Source organism: Gigantopelta aegis, chromosome 15, assembly GCF_016097555.1.
Source record: "Gigantopelta aegis isolate Gae_Host chromosome 15, Gae_host_genome, whole genome shotgun sequence".
NCBI lineage: Eukaryota > Metazoa > Mollusca > Gastropoda > Neomphalida > Peltospiridae > Gigantopelta > Gigantopelta aegis.
The window spans coordinates 43,283,714-43,305,045 of record NC_054713.1 but is presented as its reverse complement, the minus strand read 5'-3'; the positions used below and the strand labels follow the sequence as shown (position 1 = coordinate 43,305,045).

The following is a 21,332-nucleotide window of genomic DNA, read 5'->3' as shown; positions in this document are numbered from 1 at the left end:
ATATTAATCACTTACACACACATACTACAGGAAGAAACCCGACAGTACCCCCCTTTCAATAATGTTTCGATTAAATACTTAAGTGCTGACGGGTTTCTTCCTGTAGTATGTATGTTAGTGATATGTCAAATATTTGTTATAAGCGAACTCGAAATGATCAGTATAATGGTATTTAACATCAAACATAGGGTTATTGTTTTATTAAGAGTGGAAATCTTTGCCTACCGTGTGATAGGCAGTAATGCAGTGTTTTCGCTATACAGTGATCTCTGGCTGAGAGTGCGCTCATAACCGTCCAAATGTCCGTCTAGCTCTTGAACGGCAGAGTACTCGGGCTAGTAGTAGGGAAAGAAAGATTATTTTATTTAACGACGCATTCAATCTGGACGTCAAAACCGTTATCCACGACCAAGACCGTATCTCTGCACATGGCAGAGCCCAATGGGAATTTGTCAAAATAGTGAATGCTTCGATGAATCTCTATCTAGTGCCTCGTCTTTGGGAGAAAACCCACTCCCAAGGAGATCATTTACCGGGCAACACATCCTTTCTGCACTGCCAACATGAGGACTGCCACTCCCAGCTGACCAGTTACCAAATCGAAACTACCACAGGACAAAGTTTATTGGAATAAATATAGCTGTGATGACATGCACCCATGAATCACTGTCAAAAGACATTTTAAGTACGGTTTTAATATAGCGTCGGGCATATGGTTAAGGACCACACAGATAATAAAATTGGAAACCCGCTGCCGCCATGCAGAGGGCTACGGTTTTTGATTAGCAGCAAGGGGTCTCTTATATGCAGCATCTCTCGCTACTTTGTAATTTAAAAACATAAAATATAAATTATATTATAATATAACAAAACATTATTTTAAGATTCGTGGGGCAGACATTAATTCTTTATCATAGGTATATACATGTATAAGTATTGCTGTTTTATTTATATTTTTACCTATGTTTTTATAAATTGCACATAAAAATAGAATATGTTTGTTATTTTCAAAACTCGCTTCCTTTTCTTTTTTGTGTTAAGTTAAAGAGATTGACCCTAGTTTTTAAACATTATGGCGTATTTTTGTTTTACTATTAAAGCCGTGTTTGATAACTGAAATTAGAAGCACTTATATTTTATTATTTAGACTATTTAGAATAGGTTTTGTAATACCCCAAAATTAATATTTCATTATTCTAAAACCGCACGTTCTTTTGAGAAGTAATGGTTATCGAAACATGCTCTAGTTATTTTTAGATGGTATTTTCCCATTTACACACCACATACTTTAGCTTCTCTCTGTTATACCTTATTCTAATGTGTTGCAGGTTTGTAGATCAACAAACCTTCCGCGACCGCCCGGGGCAGGGACGCCGCCTGGAGCCTAGCCATCTCCAAGATCAAGGGCCAGTACGCTCGATACTTGGTCGGGGACACCTCGGACACCAGCTCACTGCCGGGAAGCATTCTTGAGGGCGACTTTAAAAAGTTTCCTGACGGAGTTGAGTGTGCCATCCACGCCATGGAACTACGAGACGGGAAGTTTGGACTTGTGGTGACGTCGCGCCGAGATGATCTCTACAGACAGGGAATACTCTTCGACGACATGGACAACTACACCATCCACAGAGTACTGAAGATCATCGCCGGTGCCCATTACGTCGAGCTAGCTAAGACCTTGCTAGCCCACCGTTGGAGGAAACTGGTGCCACAGTTCAACGCCAAGCATTTCATCTCGTCCCCATAGTCGCCAACCGTTCCAAGGGCTTAGTTGGACTTTAATTTTTTTTTTATTATTTTTTTTTTTTGTAAACAGTCCGACGCACTTTATTTTGGCAGCCCGTCTAAATTACTCAAATCACTTTAAAACCCTTTCGGTCGAGCAGTCTAATTTTGTTCTTTGAACTTAAATTTTTGTCCAGACATGAGTTGTATGAATGAGCTCATTTTGGCTTTAGGTCTTTGACCTAACTACTAAATTCGTATTCCAAATTCCGCCCACCTTAAACTCACACCCCACCCCCCACCCCACCCGGACCGGACCATTTAGATCGGACTTTAAACTTTTAGACCTCCGTTCAAAATTATATGTCGAAATTATTCTCTTTTTTTAATATTCTTAAATAGTCCGATCCTCTCTTCTTTCTCTTATTTATTTTTGGACTGTCCATCTAAAATGCTCCAAATTATATAAATATTCGGCCGAGCAGTCTATTCTTTTTATTTTTGGCTTGTAACTTTTTATTTATTTTTATTTTTTTAATTCTATTAACTTTTTTACTAATAGCTATTTTCAAAATTCTGCCCATTTTCAACTCTATCCTCCCCTCATCCCGAGTCAGGCCACCGATCTTATCGGAGATCGGACTCTGGATGGGCGTGTTCGAAACCCTAGTGGTATATGGACACGTTAAATTGTTATCTATCTATCTATCTATCTATCTATCTGTAGATCAACTAAATTTAGTGTCCGTTTTCGCTCACTGAAACTAGGCTTTGCGTCTTTAAACACAACTGACTGGCAAAATCACTTTTAGAGAACACTAGTTCGGGATATATACATATCGACAGTGTTCAGTTAAAGATGTCATTCTAATGTTAGTCCCTAAAAGTATATCTTAAATACACGCATGCTATTATTTTTTCCCCAAATGAGAAAATGTAAAGCTTTTGATATGTTTTAGATCTAATGGATGGAATTGCGCTTTCAATTATACCAAATATAACTTGGGTATAATTAATTCCCTGTCAGTTCTTTATTCGACCACACAATACAGGCTACCTGTAATTATTTTAAATCAAATAAAAGAGAAACAAGGTCAAAGTATCTTTAGTGAAATCGGCATAAAACCATCAAGAATTCTATCATAAACGTGATGTGGATTTTTTCCTAAAATGGAAGCCTCGTTTTGAGAGTTCTCGTGTTTTCGCTATCTTCATTCATGAAGAAGCTATGTTCTACAAAACTATTCCTGTTTTCAATTGTGCCTTCAGAGGAAGTAGTTTTATGAGAGGAAGTTCAAACAAAGTGGTGGGCACGCGTGCGGATGTTGTGTGTGTATTTTGTGAACGTTGCTTTATTGACTTCAAGGATATGAAATACGGCCTTTATCTTGTTGTTTTTACTTTACTTTTATTATTATTTTTTTATCATTATTTTATTTTGCCGTTGAAGAAGAACTCTAGTATTTTATTTTGTCAATCATTGAATAAATAACCAATTAACTAATACACACATTACAATAAATATATACGCAAATAAATAAATGAATAATCAAATACTAAATAAATAAACAATAAATAAATAAACAATAAGCAAATAAATAAATAAAATGAATGAATGAATGAATGAATGAATAAATAATAAATAAATACATACATACGGTACATAAATAAATAATAACCAATGAACATTGTTTTCATTCATATAATGTATAAAGATTGAAATTTCTGAAATACATATAGGCTACATACGTCTTTTATGTTATTATTATTGTTGTTTTTGATGGTATTATTGTTGTTATTGTTGTTTGGGGGTTATTAGCTTCCTCTGCTTGATTTTCGTGTATTTTTAAAACCTTTTTGGGGGGGTAGGGGTGGGTGTGGGTGTTGTTTTTTGTGTTTCCCCCCATGTTTTGCTTTGTTTTGTTGTTGTTCTCTCTCTCTCTCTCTCTCTCTCTCTCTCTCTCTCTCTCTCTCTCTCTCTCTCTCTCTCTATATATATATATATATATATATATATATATATATATATATATATATATACATCAAAATTTAAAACAAAACAAAACAAGTAAAGATCCATTTAGTGAACGTTTCTATATTGTATTTAAGTTAAATCAAGAAACATTCGAAACAAGCTATTACGTCGGGAAACACCTGTACAGGTAAATGTTGTAATATGCTTCCTCACCGCGGTCAACATCCACGCGCTCACAACTGGTTCCGCTCGGACAAATACACCTGGAAATAAAACAATATTTCTCGGTTTAGAAATACGAAACAGAAGTGGCAGTTGTTGATTGTGTTTAGTTCGTTCTTTCTTTCTTTTACTTATTTTCGTGCTTATATCCAAGTAAGATTCAAACACGGTGTCCTGGGCACACATTTCAGCTACTAGTATCTGGACTGTCTGTCCAGGACAGTGGGTTAGTTGTTAGTTGGTTAGTGATTAGAGGATGTAGTGGTCTTACACCTACCCATTAATTCGTTAAAACTCGCTCTGGGTTCGGGCCGGTACTGGGCTGCGAACTCTGCACTATCCCACAGACAGGATAGCACATACCAGCGAAAATAGCCCACTGACGGAGGTCGCATCAAGCGAGCGTTTTACCACTGGGCTACGTCACGCCGCCTTGACAATAGCAAACTAATAGTGCGGAATATTCATTTCAACTTATTTTCGTGCTTATATCCAATCAAGGTTCAAGCACGCTGTCCTGGGCACACACTTCAGCTATCTGGCCTGTCTGTCCAGGACAGTGAGTTAGTGGTTAGTGAGAGAGAAGAGGGTGTAGTGGTCTTACACCTACCCATTTAGTCGTTAAAACTCGCTCTGGGTAGGAGTCGGTACCGACCTACGAACCCTGTACCTACCAGCCTTATGTCCGATGACTTAACCACGACACCACCGAGGCCGGTGCGTGATATGTGTTATTTCTTTCTTTTATAATTACATAGCCTCGATTAATAAAGATGGGCATTAGATGTTGGCGTAGGGTTGGGTGGATAGACAACACCGCTACAGCACATTCATTTATTGACCATCGGCTATTGGATGTCATTCATTTTCTAATTGTGACATAGTTTTAGAAAGCAAACCCGCTACATTTGTCCAAGTAAGGGATCTTTTATATGCACCATCCCACAGACAAGACAGCACATACATCAGCCGTTGATATACCAGTCGTAGTGCACTGGGTGCAACCATAATTAGCCGAATGGTCAGGGATTTGAGGTTTTTCTGATTATGTGACAATGTTTGTTTTTGTTTAACGACACCACTAGAGCACATTGATTTATTAATCATCGGCTATTGGATGTCAAACATATGGTCATTTTTGTCACAGTCAAAGGGGAAACCAACTACATTTTTTCATTAGTAGCAAGGAATCTTTTATATGCACCATCCCACAAACAGGATAGCACATACCACGGCCTTTGATATACCAGTCGTCGTGCACTGGCTGGAACGAGAACTAGTCCAATGGGCCCACCGACGGGGATCGATCCTAGACAGACCGCGCATTAGGCGTGCGCTATACTACAATGTGACAATGTGGAGTATTGGTTACTACAAACGGCTGTGTTAAATACACTTACGTTGTATTGCCGAATTTACAATGGTATGGATCGACTACGGGGTTCTCCCGCCAATCGCACAGCGCCCAGTAGCAAATCCTGCCACCAAGGCAACGGTCCGCTGTTCGCGATGATCTAAGCATCTGAAAGAAAGAACCAATAATCCCAATTAGTTTTTAAAACTGTTCATTGTATGCAATAAGGAAACGCATAATATTCTAAAATCGATAATCTTATAGATATTTTGACATAAAAATGTATTAATATACAGGGATCATGCACAGATTGACTCGGGCTAAAAATGTTTTTAGGAAAAACAGACAGACAAATCTGCATCTGTTCAGAATTGTTTGAAAATCAGATTTTTCTGTTTATGTCTGATGAAAGCATCCTTGAAAATTGTTACATCTGATCGCTGTTTTGAGAATGAGAGAATGCCATCACAACTATAGTATATGCATTCCACCGAGCTCTGTCATGTACAAGTTTTGATTTATTAAACAAGTGTTGGGAGATTTCAAAGTTACTGAATAACTGGTCTAAACGTCATCTTACTATACTGGGTAGAATTACTGTCGTCAAATCCTTGACTATCTAAACTTGTTCACCTTATTCTCAGTATCCCCAATCCAGATAATGACATAATAAAAACAATCAACAAGATCTTTTATTCATATATTTGGAAGAGTTCCATAGATAGAATTTATCGGAATTTGCTAATGCAGGATATAGAAAATGGTGGTTTAAAAATGGTAAACTTAGAATATTTTATGAATTCCTTAAAATTAACATGGATAAGAAGAGCAATAAATGGACATGATTTGTTATGGCATCATATCCTTAGATGTCACCTCCCAAACAAAAATATTTTATTTACTAATATAGGAGATGATTACTCTAAACTGTGTGGGAAAAAATTACAAATATGTTCTGGCAACAAGTATTCAATATACTAGCATTATTAAAAAAGAAAGTGGAACTTAACGAAAATGATGTAAGTTCCGAACCTCTGTGGTTCAACTCCCTAATTAAAATTGGTAACAAAACTGTTCATTACCAGAATTGGAATATAATAGGTATAACAAACGTACATGATATGTATGACCCAGATGGCAACTTATTTAAATATGATGGATTTTGTGAATTTTATGGCTTTCATCCACCATTTACTACATTTGAAGGGCTAAAGGCTGCAATATTACATACAAGGCCATTTTTATCCACCAAACCACTTTCAGCTGACTTTCTATTTTGGCCTAAGTATATAAATACCATAATACAAAACAAACAGGGGTCAAAACATATATATAACTGTCACGGGGATCCTATAATACCCGTAAATGAATGAAACACGATTGTCCAAATATCTCTCCTAACTGTATATCTATTAGATCTCTCTGTAACAGGCAGTTATACCCGCTATGGCTCATCTCTAGGTATGCTCAGAGATAAGATCTTATATAAAGTATATATTATTATAGCACGTTTAGTTCACTAGAAAACACAACTAAAACACAATACACTTTGGAATCTGTATTAACCTACGCTGACAAATGTACTGCCGCAGTATTTAATTAACAACAACAAATAATAACAACCCAGAACTGATCACTTAATTAATTAATCTCTAGGTGTCTAGTTTACACAATATGCTAATCACTTCACCGTGACACAACACCCACACGTGTGATAATTGAGAAACGCTTCCAGGGGAACTTAATTAATAAAGGAATTACAACTCTATTCCTAACTGGTTAATTTTTAATTAACCCTTACTACTCATTCAGTAACCTTGTAACACAGAATTAATACTGGTACCTATCACAATAAAGACAATAACCTACAGTTTACCTAGGTCCTCTAGGATGACTGGTTAAGCTTTTTATAATTATTTAGGACAGTGAGCCTACAGATTACTGCGTCAGATGACCGGCAGCACCGTCTAAATAATATTGGTATAATACAGTATTAAAATATTTAAAGTCACATCAATCACATCAAGGTTATACACAGAGCAGAAAATATATAATTACCAGTCCGGACGGACTAACGTTCCCCCTGGACGCCTTCCAATATGTTTCTCCTCGATATATCTAAAATCCTAGCTATTTATTCAAAACTCTCAGAGACAGCGAATATCGCCTGGGGGCACAACGCGGTACCTCACCTATCATCTGATATTTCCACCTCTCCCAGAGTCGGTATATTTTCTTAGATGACCAGACATTCTGTCGCCAGTCGCCAAAATCACGGTTGTAAAAACCGCACTCGCGGAGGTATTACGTAACTACTGGCCACCTGGGCTAAGTGCATTTGGAACTGCACACGGCCCTCTAAAACAATTAATATCGCCACAGGCGAAAAGAAATTAAGAGCATGTACCGTCACACACCCTCACCTCAAAAAGGATATTTCCTCTACTCTAGGAATAGGGAAATATACTACATTAAAACAAAAAGGTTCGTTAACCGACGCATACGGGCATTTATAACACATGTAATAATAAGGTGACTACCAGTAATCACACTGAGTCTCTGAGTCCCTGGTATACAAATAAAATATATAAAAACAAAACAGAAATCAAGAATGTCAACACATTATCATAACGTTCAACTTCGGGACAGGGCATCAGCGATTACATTAGAAGTGCCCTTGATATGTTCAATGGTAATTGGGAATTCCTGCAGAAGAAGACTCCATCTCAAAACTCTCTGGGTGGTGGCTTTCATTCTGTGAATGAAAGTAAGCGGATTATGATCAGTAAGGACCACCACTTGATGCAATGCCGATTTCACGTAGATCTGAAAATGCTTCAGAGCTTGTACCATGGCCAAAGCTTCCTTCTCTATAGTGGAATAGTTCACCTGGTGTTTGTCAAACTTTTTTGAGAAGAAAGTCCCTTTTCGTCTTCCTGGAACAGCACAGCTCCAGCTCCCACGTCACTGGCATCCACAGCTAGCTTGAACGGTATTCGGTAGTCTGGTGCTGCCATCACGGGAGACGAGTAGCGCATCTGCTTGAGACGGTTGAATGACTTCTCGCATTCATCTGACCACTGGGACTTCGTTTCCTTCTTTTACAGTGGCGCACGTTTTCCAGGTTTTCTCCGATAGGCATACTGTCGAATCGGTGTAGCGTTGGGTTCCAAGCGCACATCCTGGCTTAAGGTATTGGTAACCGTTGGAAGGTCCTGACAAATGGAAGCATTGTCTTGTATCAGCGTAGTCAACTTTTCTCGCTGGGGGTTCAAGTCTGCTAGAATCTGGCTGTTGGTTAATTTGATCTCTGCAGTCTTGGCGTCATCACAGGAAATTGAGTGACTCTCAATTTGGACCGGTAGTACTGGAACTATCGGCAGTCTGTCAAAATAACCTTTTAGCAAATTGATGTGACAATACCTACTTTTCCTAACCCTATCAGGAGTGTTTATCACATACCCTGTCTCATTAACCCGTTTGTGCACAACATAGGGCCCGAAATACCTGTTCTGCACAGAACTCCGTTTAATGGGAAGGTACAGCAGCACCTTATCCCCTGGTTTAAATTCCCAACTCCTAGCCTTCCTATCAAACACTGATTTTATTTTGCTCTGAGCATGGCTCAGTTGCTTCCTAGATAGTTCGGTCGCCGGCAACTTCCTATCTCTAACTCTTTTATTCATCAATACTCTCTCAGTTAACAATGTAGTGCGAACTGCCAACAAATTTGGATCAGCCCCCTGCTCTAGGATTAACTCTTGTCTATTACAAGGTGAGTCCCCTCTATCAAACACAACTGGTTCAATTCCACTATGCGGGAGATCAACAGGTTCCACCACATTTAATTCCTCAGTTGACTTATCTACCATTTTACTGATAACCTCATCCACTCCAATTTCATGGCTCACACACGTATCAGACAAATCACAAATATCCTCTGGGTCTCGTGCTACTCTTTTGGCCATATCCCTAGTCATTACACATGCAGGATATCTAATCTCATCAACCTCACTCTCTTGTATTGGTAAAGGGCTGTCTTTAATTAACAATTTGTCACATTTCGGCTGACAACACTGACTAGTCAAATCATTACCCAACAAAAATCCTATGTTTTCAACATGCAAGTCCTTCACAACACCCATAACGACTGGTCCTGTCACAAACTTCGAACACAAGAAAACGTTATGTAACCGGACAACCATTTTTTCTCCAGTAACTGAGGTTAACGCAAAACTACGTCCTGTATCTGAATTCTTAATACCAGCTAAACACTCCGACGTGACCAGCGTCTGACTACAACCAGTATCTCGATAGATTGATATTGCCTTAGGACTCAATTCTTGTTTCACATCACAAACCATACCAGTGGACACATACGGGTTTACTTTCTCTGCCATGGGACTAACCATTAACTCTCTCGCTAACGGAGCTGACCTCACTAAACCGACCACTTGCGCTTTATCGCGTTTCCTTTTAAAACAGTCCCCGACAAGATGGTTATCCTTTTTACAGTAACTGCAATGTGGACGAAAAGTTCGTGCATTGGCTGATAATGCAGGTTTATCCTTACTTTGCCCACCAGGTGCATTCCTTGCCTGACTAGCTGACCAACTAGATGACTCTCCCGTAACTCGGTATATGACTCTACCTGATGAGACACCACCCATTTATTAAACATCCCTGCCTTCTTAGCCACAAACTCACTATAAGACTGACCCTGCGTTTTTCTCAACTCGCTATACCGTAAACGATAATCCTCAGGTCGTAATTCATACGCCCTCAACACTTCCGCCTTAACTAGGTCGTACTGACTTGCTCGCTCATCACTCATTGAATTATAAGCTACACTAGCCTTCCCCTTAAATTAGACACGGCTAACAATGTCCACTTAGACTGCGGCCAATGTAGCTGCTTAGCGGCCCGTTCAAAAAGTTGGAAGAACATATCTACCTCCTGGTCATCAAATACAGGCACTGATCTATAAGCCTCCGACATGTTAAACCCATTTCCTACTTCTCGTCTGACTTCTTCAGTATTCAACTTTAAATCATGTTCCACTTTTAATTTTTCTAACTGGAATTCTCTATCCTTCTCTTCTTTCTCTCTATCCCTATCTTCTCTCTCTCTCTCTCTCTATCTCTATCTTCTCTATCTCTAGCTCTATCTTCTCTATCCCTTTCTTCTCTTTCTCTCTCTCTCTCTCTCTCTCTCTCTCTCTCTCTCTCGGAGGGGGAAGTCTCTCCTCTCTCTCATCTCTCTCTCTCCTCTCTCTCTCTCTCTCTCTCTCTCTCTCTCTCTCTCTCTCTCTCTCTCTCTCTCTCTCTCTCTCTCTCTCTCTCTCTCTCTATCTAATGCACGTTCTTCTCTTTCGTACTCAAGCTTTTTAAAAGCTAATTGTTGTTCCACACTTAACTCATTTATCTCTATCTCTGGAACAATCTCACTGTCTTCCATAACAGGACTATCACCAAAAACTTCCTGGATAATAATTGTCCTTATATGACCTAAGGTTTTAGCTGAAGTTAAATCAATTTCTCGCTCACCCGCCATTTCAACTAACTCGGCCTTACGTGCTCGCTTAATCTCCACTACACTGAGCGTAGGCATATCCAGCAAATTCTTATCCATGTTTAGATATGACGCACTTATTATTAATTAATTTTCTAGTGAACAACGTTGCTACTTCTGGTAATTTGTAAAAATAATTTATAAAGCCCCCATTTACAAACAATACTTTTTTAAATATGCATGTCCCGTTTCAGATCCGGGACGAGCGCCCCAATTTTCACTCCTGTCACGGGGATCCTATAATACCCGTAACTGAATGAAACACGATTGTCCAAATATCTCTCCTAACTGTATATCTATTAGATCTCTCTGTAACAGGCAGTCATACCCGCTGTGGCTCGTCTCTAGGTATGCTCAGAGATAAGATCTTATATAAAGTATATATTATTATAGCACGTTTAGTTCACTAGAAAACACAACTAAAACACAATACACTTTGGAATCTGTATTAACCTACGCTGACAAATGTACTGCCGCAGTATTTAATTAACAACAACAAATAATAACAACCCAGAACTGATCACTTAATTAGTTAATCTCTAGGTGTCTAGTTTACACAATATGCTAATCTCTTCACCGTGACACAACACCCACACGTGTGATAATTGAGAAACGCTTCCAGGAGAACTTAATTAATAAAGGAATTACAACTCTATTCCTAACTGGTTAATTTTTAATTAACCCTTACTACTCATTCAGTAACGTGTGATAATTGAGAAACGCTTCCAGGGGAACTTAATTAATAAAGGAATTACAACTCTATTCCTAACTGGTTAATTTTTAATTAACCCTTACTACTCATTCAGTAACCTTGTAACACAGAATTAATACTGGTACCTATCACAATAAAGACAATAACCTACAGTTTACCTAGGTCCTCTAGGATGACTGGTTAAGCTTTTTATAATTATTTAGGACAGTGAGCCTACAGATTACTGCGTCAGATGACCGGCAGCACCGTCTAAATAATATTGGTATAATACAGTATTAAAATATTTAAAGTCACATCAATCACATCAAGGTTATACACAGAGCAGAAAATATATAATTACCAGTCCGGACGGACTAACGTTCCCCCTGGACGCCTTCCAATATGTTTCTCCTCGATATATCTAAAATCCTAGCTATTTATTCAAAACTCTCAGAGACAGCGAATATCGCCTGGGAGCACAACGCGGTACCTCACCTATCATCTGATATTTCCACCTCTCCCAGAGTCGGTATATTTTCTTAGATGACCAGACATTCTGTCGCCAGTCGCCAAAATCACGGTTGTAAAAACCGCACTCGCGGAGGTATTACGTAACTACTGGCCACCTGGGCTAAGTGCATTTGGAACTGCACACGGCCCTCTAAAACAATTAATATCGCCACAGGCGAAAAGAAATTAAGAGCATGTACCGTCACAATAACACCTATATAAAGTCGTCTTTTTCTCCACCCAAAAAAATTTCTAAATGGAAAAGAGAATTAAATTTTGAACAAGAATACAACTGGTGGAAAACTATTAACAGCAATGTGTTCAGTATATCAAAGGATACCAAATTAAGATGGTTCCAATATAGAATAATCCAAAGAATTCTCCCTACAAATAAGCTTCTCTATAATATTAGAGTGATAAGCAGCCCAAAGTGTAGCTTCTGTAATGCGTATATTGAAAGGTACACGCATTTATTTTTTGATTGTGTACACGTCCAAAATTTAATTAAACAAGTCGAGCAATGGAGAAAAGAAGCTGCAGACATTATAGTTATCTTCTCTCGTTCCAGTTTTCTTCTTGGCCTCTCAAAGAACAATACCATAATTGACATTATTGCTCTTTTGACAAAGCAATTTATATATAGTTCAAAATATCTGAAGAAATCACTAGATATTAAAATATTAAAAATTCATATACATTCTTATTATATATTAGAAAAAAATGTATTCCAATAAAATCAAATATAATAAATTTATTAAAAGATGGAGTGTATACCATAAGTTGTTCGAATAAATATCTCTGACGTCATCCACCACTGACAGTATCTAAGTATTTATTACCATATATACATGTATAAGAAATTTTGAGTGTTTAGTACGGAGTGAGGTTCAATGACGTGTTGGCAAGAGGTTTGTTGTTTTATTTTATATTAGCTAATTTTGATAAGTGTATGTATGTATAAAAATATATATACTGTATGAAAATGTGATAAAAAATGGAAAAAAAAAATGGAAAAAAAAAACGTGTTGGGAGTGGCAGTCCTCCTACAGGCGAAGCAAGAAGGAAATAAAACCATGTAAATGATCTCCTGATTGAGTGAGTCCTACTGGCTAAGTGGAAGTCCTCCTAGAGTCGATGCACCTGATAGTGATTCGTGGAAGCAATCACGACTTTGATAAAATTCCATTTCGACTTTGGCTCGTGCAGAGATACGGTTTTGAATTTTAAAAGTTTTGTCGTTCAGATTTCATAAAATCCCTAAACTCCTGGTCACACTATGCGAATTTCCTTGTGATTTTGTCACGCGTTGTCGCAGTGGAATGGAACCAACCTATAGCACTTGCGGTCAGTCTGCATCGCGTTGTCGCAATGGAACGGAACCAACCTATAGCACTTGCGGTCAGTCTGCATCGCGTTGTCGCAATGGAACGGAACCAACCTATAGCACTTGCGGTCAGTCTGCATCGCGTTGTCGCAATGGAACGGAATCAATCTATAGCACTTGCGTTCAGTCTGCATCGCGTTGTCGCAATGAAACGGAACCAACCTATAGCACTTGCGTTCAGTCTGCATCGCGTTGTCGCAATGCGTAAAGCCAAGTTCTCACTTGAACGATTTTTCGTACAACTGCGGTGCGACTAAAAGATTGTACAGCCGTGCGATTCCCGTACGAATACCTAGCCCCCCCCCCCCCCCCCCCCCCCCCCCCCCCCCCCCCCCCCCCCCCCCCCCCCGCGCAGTCTCACTTGTGCAAGCAACTGCCATGCGACTGCCTTTTTGCACCGGGCTCGCATACGCTCGCATGAGATTTGCACAGGTTGCACGACAGTTGCACGGAAGTCTGATGGATGTCGCACGGGAGTCGCAGGGGGTCCGCTGGGAGTCGCACATCTCGGCTCCCTTAAGACTCACGTACGACTCCCGTGCGACCTAACATACTGCCGTGCGACTGCTGTGCAACCTCTATGCGACCAATGCGAACTGTGCGAACCTAGAGACAGCCGTACGATAATTTTAAACATTTAAAAAATGTCGCACCGGCATGCGACATGTCCGAAATACACACGACACCCCTACAACGTGTGCGAATCATCAACATACTGCCGTGCGACTCCCGCACGCCCTGTACGATTTGGTGGTCGCACGGAATTCGCGTAGAAAATCGTTCAAGTAAGAACGGGGTTTTAGGATAAAAAAGAAAAATGTTTCATTCCTTAACACATCTTGGTTCTTATATCTAGAATATGTTTTCTATATTTACTTGATTCGTATATTTAGAATATATTTTCTATATTTACTTAATTCTTATATCTATAATGTGTTTTATATAATTACTTAATTCTTATATCTATAATATGTTTTCTACATTTAGTTGATTCTGACATCTAGAATATGTTTCTATATTTACTTGATTCTTATATCTAGAATATGTTTTCTTTATGTATTTCATTTTTATATTTAAAATAAATGTTTATGTTTGGTTAATTCTTTTATTTAAACAGTTTGCTATACATGTATTTACTTTATTCTTATATCTAAAATATGTTTTCTTTATTTATTTCATTTTTATATTTAAAATAAATATTTATATTTGGTTGATTATTTTATTTAAATAGTTTGCTACACATGTATTTACTTTATTCTTATATCTAAAATATGTTTTCTATATTTACTTGATTTGTATATCTAGAATATGTTTTCTACATTTACTTAATTCTTATATCTATAATGTGTTTTCTATATTTACTTAATTCTTATATCTAGAATATGTTTTCTACATTTACTTGATTCTGACATCTAGAATATGTTTTCTATATTTACTTGATTCTTATATCTAGAATGTTTTCTTTATGTATTTCATTTTTATATCTAAAATACATGTTTATGTTTGGTTGATTCTTTGATTTAAATAGTTTTGCTAGACATGTATTTACTTTATTCTTATATCTAGAATATGTTTTCTGTATTTTCTTGATTCTTATAACTAGAATATATTTTCTACGTTTACTTGATTCTAAAATCCAGAATATGTTGTTTATATTTACTTGATTCGTTTAACTAGAATACGTTTTCTACATGTATGTAATTTTTATATTTAAAATAAATGTTTATGTTTCTTTGATTTTTCTATTTAAATAGTTTTCTATACATTCATTTACTTTATTCTATTATTACCCACCCGGTGAACGTCTGGATGTGTCGTATAAAGTTCGTACGCACACAGATGCGTTTTGATTTGTTAACAGAGACTAGAGTCCATTCTGATTGGTTGGACAGTAACCCTATTAGCTTAACGGAACTATTTTTGTCATTCAAAGACAATATCAAGGTCATTAACATTCCACAACTTACTACAAATGTCATTCAGTAATGCTATTCATTAAGAGTTGGCATAAAACTCGTTGTTACAAGAACTGAGATTAAACAGAAGAAAAACAACAACACAAAAAACCCCCCCCCCCCCCCCCCCCCCCCCCCCAAAAAAAAAAAAAAAAAACCCAACCCAAATAATTAATGGAATAAACATTAGATACATTTATTTTCACAAAACAAAACCTTACTTGCAAAATCATGCCTGTGATTTGAAAAGAATTTGAAAACATTCGGGATTATGCCGAGGGTATACGAAATGATTCGGGTGAATTACAAAGTATGCCGGAAACTAATTTCAATATAAAATTTTATATAAAATTCGTTTCAAGACAAACAAAAACCCGTGATGGTATAGCCGTAAAATCTGTTTATACTAGTATACAATCCAGAGTTTATTACTGCACTTTTCCCCCTGTTTTTTTAATGTTGAAATAGACCAACAAGTTCGCCTATTGCATAAATATTTGTAGCCCGATATTTTTAGAATTTGTATGCTCTCGAATAACGCTATAAAAGGCGAAGTGTAATTGGTCGATATTTTAATTGTTATTTATAGATGAAATGTCACCTGGACATGGGAATCCACGCAATGCTGATAGATCTACTGGTAGACCAGTAGATCTAATTTTAATCAGATTGATTTTAAGCACAAACAAAATGCATTTTGTATTGCCGTAAAAATATCGTCTGCCACCGTTTCAGAGAATCAGCATATGATATCCCTGACAGTGTTTTTGAAGAACTGTTTAAAGATGATTTTTTGACGAATTTCAACTAGCTGATTCGGCTGATCAGTTCGATGACACATCGGATATTGACAGCTACATTCAAACAAACCGCAATAAAACTACCTGGCGTTATAAGCAGTATGATGTAAATATTTTACTGAAATTCCTCATTGATAGTGGTGAAAGCAGGCCTGTGGAATCAATACCCGAAGCTATCTATGTAACATTCTGTGTCGCTTTCTCATTTCCATCAAAACATCAAATGGTGACGAGTACGAACCGTCGTCCCATACTTAAAAACTGTCTAGGTTCGATAGGTACCTGACATCCCTTCGTTATGAAAAGTCGTTACTGCGAGACAGGGAGTGTTGTAAGCCACGAGAGGTATTATTAACCAAAACAAAAAGTACAGGAAATGGAAGGATTAATCAACGTACCTTACCGTTCAGAAACTTTGTCAACCGATAAAATCCGAACCCTCTGGAATTCCAGGGAATTAGGTCACAATAATCCAGAGTTAATCCTGAACACTTTATGGTGGAATAACACTCGACATTTTGGACTTGGAAGTGTCACACCACACCACAAGATGAAATGGGATGGTTTGACACTGGAAGTTGATACAGACGGCAGGGAGTTCATTAAGGGTTGCACTATACCAATTAATTTCCGGCTGGGTCGAAGTTCGAGGTGCACCGGACTTTTGATAGAGAAGTTAACACCACAAGTCCTGTGATTGGTTATAAATGTGAGTGTGTTGGTTGTAAAAAAAATTAGTTTCATCTGGGCTAAAAATGTATGCAATTTTATTTGATGTAGTACCACATTGTCAAGTAGCCTTGTGCTTGGAACATGTATGGGGTACCTGTAAAAAAAAAGTACTCACATTTTGTGCGAAACTAGGCGTGTTGTAGAAACATCTGGTTATACCGAAAATGAGCCATGAAAGGTACCATTTTCTGCAGTTAATACTTTGAGGTAGGGGTTGTAGTACTGATATTTATGGGTCATAGTTTGGTTGATATATTGCATATAGTGTTTTTAAACACAAACGTTAACATGGTCGCCTATGGGATTTTAATTGGTATAGTCCAACCTGAGTATATAATGAACAGCAAACCAAAACTCCGTAACGTGGCACCTCGCGCTTGGGCTACTCCGAATGATCCACGATGTCCGGTTGCACTCTACAAACTGTATTCTCTTTTCCGACCTTGGATTCTGTTCTTCCTTCACCCCATTCTATTTGGCAGGGCGAGGCGTAGCCCAGTGGTACAGCGCTCGCTTGATGCGCGGTTGGTTTGGGATCGATCCCCGTCAGTGGGCCCATTGCGCTATTTCTCGCTCCAGCCAGTGCACCACGACTGGTACATCAACGGCCTTGGTATGTGCTATCCTGTCTATGGGATGGTGCATATAAAAGATCCCTTGCTGCTAATCGAAAAAGAGTAGCCCATGAAGTGACGACAGCGGGTTTCCAACCTTAATATATGTGTGGTCCTTAACCGCCATATAACCGTAAAAAAAATGTGTTGAGTGCGTCGTTAAATAAAACATTTCCATTTCATTTGGCAACAAATTAAAAAAACTGCACCTTCGGACAACCATTCTTGGTTCAAGCGTGGGCCAGTGGGAAAAACAAACACGGCTTGATAATGAAACGCATGGCGAATTCAGTTGGGTCCACAGTAAAACATCTAACAAACCATTCGGCCAGAAAAAAAAATCATTATTCAAACCCTTAGAGAAAACAATGTACCTCTCATTGAAATCATGCAAATATCTGGCCACCGAAACATATAAAGTATAAATAATTACGGCAAATATCAACAGTTCAACAGCGATAAGTTAGTAACATAATTTCCTCCTCCAATGTACCTGATGACCTCGCCGTCCCTTTCACTCAGTCGAAACAAACTGTTAACGTAGCAGCAACAGAGTCAAAACAAACCCGCTTTGATTTTCTAGGGTCCATTTTCGCTGCACCGATATACGGGGTTACCATTAACATAAACATAGACAATCGAAATTCCCCGCCTGCTAAACAACAAAAACTTGATGTGACAGTTGACTAAATAAATCATTTGCTAGCTGTGTTTCGATTTAAGAAACTAGAAATAAGGGAAATTTAAGGGAAATACGTCTATACCACTCCCTGGCTACATCACTAAGAATTAACGGAAGTATAGCAAACTATTTCTCAATGTGACAAAACTTGGTCAAACTGTTGGTGCAATGACTTGTTATGTCAATGAACTTCCGGTATTGAAAAGCAAAAATATTTACATGATTTTTTTAGCCACATTTTACATTTAAAGGTGGGTAATAAATAAAATACCACACTAGTTGTCGCTAGATATCACTTTTACGAAACTCGTGAACTTTCCATTGTATTTGACATCACTTTCGTTCGGTTAGATACTATATAAAGTTCACTCGTTTCGTAAAAATGATATCTAGCGACAACTCGTGTAGTATTCTCTCTATATATATCTAGAATATGTTTTCTATATTTACTTGATTCTTATATCTTGAATGTTTTCAATATGTATTTCATTTTTATATTTAAAATATTTTTTTATGTTTGTTTGGTTCTTTTATTTAAATAGTTTTCTATGCATGTATTTCATTTATTCTTATATCTATAATATTGTTTTCTATATTTTCCTGATTCTAATATCTAGAATATGTTTTTTATATTTACTTGATTCTTATATCTAGAGTATGTTTTCTACATTTACTTGATTCTGACATCTAGAATATGTTTTCTGTTTTTCATTTTTATATTAAAGGGACACGCCCTAGTTACGGCTAGTTGTTAACCATTACGGCGTTGTTTTTCGCTATTAAACCCATTTTTTCACAAATAAAATTGCACTTTACTTACATTTTATTATTTAGAATACACATTTCCATTAACCTGAAATGCTTTTTGGTAATCCTGGTAATCCTGATGTTTGTAAAACCACGAAATGCATTTTTTGTATTTCTTAAAATGCCGCGCGCACTCGAGAAAAAACCGTTAAGCAAGCGAGGTCCAATCTATTTTTAGAGGGAATCTTCCTGTGTAAACGTCACAGACGTTGGTATACCACGTGACCGTTATCATTTTGGTTCGGTTTGTTTTCTCGTGCACGGTTCGCGCAATCAACATCCGATTTGTTGTCGTTTGCTTGTTGTTCATTTGTGAGATATTTCTTCACAGTTCGTGAACATTTTCAGTAACAATAAAGTTCAGACAAGTAAGTGTCTCAATACAAAACGTTACAAACTCTTAAAACCAATAATTTTGCTAAGTCTTACGATATCTGGAGAGGGGATACAACCAGGACAGAACAGTTGGAACATGTCCAGGAGAGGTGAAAGGAACGCACCCCAAGTCTGTGGAATTTGTCGTGACGTAGGCATTGTTGTGCTTCGAGCGACATCTACCGGTGACATCAGAATACTAACTTTTAAAATTATTTCAAGCAATTGGGACATGGGGATTCCCATGGTATTTATCGATATAAAACCTGCTTTTTCACTCCATTTGATAAAAACGTGATCTAAGTGTGTTACAGGTTTGTAGATTAACCAAATTATAATTTATTTTCGCTGGATGGAACTAGGGTGTGCGGCTTTAAAATACATTTTTATGTTTGATTCTTTTATTTAAATAGTTTTCTATTCAGATGTTTATTTGATTCTTATATCTAGAATATGTTTTCTATATTTACTTGATTCCTATATAGAGAAAATGTTTTATATATTTACTTGATTCTTATATCTAGAATATGTTTTTTATATTTACTCGATTCTTATAATTGGAATACATTTCCTGTAGTTACAACAAGTCACAATTTGTTATACTCTGCTATAGTTGCTCGTCTATTGTACTATACTATTTTCCATTTGATATGTTACTTTACTGTATATTTGTAAATCACGTTTATGTATCGCCATAATAATGGTGATCTACGTGTAAATAGACTTCTGTTCTGACTGAATAACTGACTGATATAAAACGCATTATATCTTTCTTCTCGAAACGATAATGCGCGAGTATTATGATTCATAATTTACTTTCATTTAATCTGATAAGTGCATTAATATACCAAAAATTGTAATATATGATACCGCAATCATATGATGATGATGATGATGATGATGATAATAATAATAATAATAATAATAATAATAATAATAATAAAAATAATGATAAACATGATAAAAATAATATTTATATAAAAATGCCCGGTTTTTTTTACCACAAATAAACAGAATGTTGTCAGCTCGCTATTAAAACACAAACCACCATATACAAGGACTCCTGCCCTGGACGGAGGAGTCGGCGGAAGTCGACACCTGCGCCCATGACAGGCGTGTGCTACAACAGCTTGTTCTGGATGTGCAAGCTAAAACCTATGACCTGACCTGACCTGATACAAGGACTGTGACCTCGTGTACTGCACGATACACACGAAGACCAGGACACACAGGATCTGGACGGCAAACTTCATCCTTGAGGTCCTGCTATGAAAGACGTTCGAATTCTCTCCTCCTGTGATGATATTCCGCCCAGTGTGTTTCTATATACTAGTAGTTAAATCACGGCGCACTTTGATTGGTCATCCCTTGACTGTACACACGAACGTTCCCATATATAAAAAAATACTCAAAGACAAACAGACGGCATCCCATGATCATCCCACGCATGTTTCAGGAAACTTACGCACATTGGCCACGTCACAATTAATCAATTAATGCTTTAAAGTTTCTGGTGTAGAAACAAACGAAATTTGTTTGCGCAGTTATGATTGGTTTAGCACTTGCTGTGAGTGAGAACACAAGTCGGTCACGTGGTGTCGTAAAAGCTGGAGACAATTTATCTGTTATCGCATCCCACACTTCTGGCAGTGACAAAGAATTGTATTGGTTGACACGAGTGTCGCTGGCAATGCCCGATAGTCGATTACTTCATTCGATTGAACGAAGCTTCTCTTGGGATTAAACAGATAATGGATTTGATGAATGGAACAGGCTAATGAAAATATGGAACCACACGGGTCCTAAGCGTATGGCCTACCTTAGTGACGAATTGGGAGTTATTACGTTTCCGCCATCAGCAGAATGTCGACCAGTTATCTCATTCCACAACTGGTGCCAATATTGGAACCGTTATATAAATTGTTCAATAATGTA

At 37.6% G+C, this 21,332-nt stretch overlaps 1 protein-coding gene across 1 annotated transcript; it reads right to left on the bottom strand.

Annotated features, from left to right (window-relative positions):
- Nucleotides 1-3,863: 3,863 nt before the first annotated feature.
- Nucleotides 3,864-20,677, bottom strand: LOC121389987. The gene is made up of 3 exons (XM_041521678.1): nt 20,570-20,677; nt 5,323-5,444; nt 3,864-3,963 (listed from the first exon to the last, which is right to left on the bottom strand). The coding sequence occupies exons 1-3, from the start codon at nt 20,648-20,650 to the stop codon at nt 3,864-3,866; spliced, it is 303 nt and encodes a 100-aa protein (XP_041377612.1). The 5' UTR covers nt 20,651-20,677.
- Between the last annotated feature and the right edge of the window lie 655 nt (nt 20,678-21,332).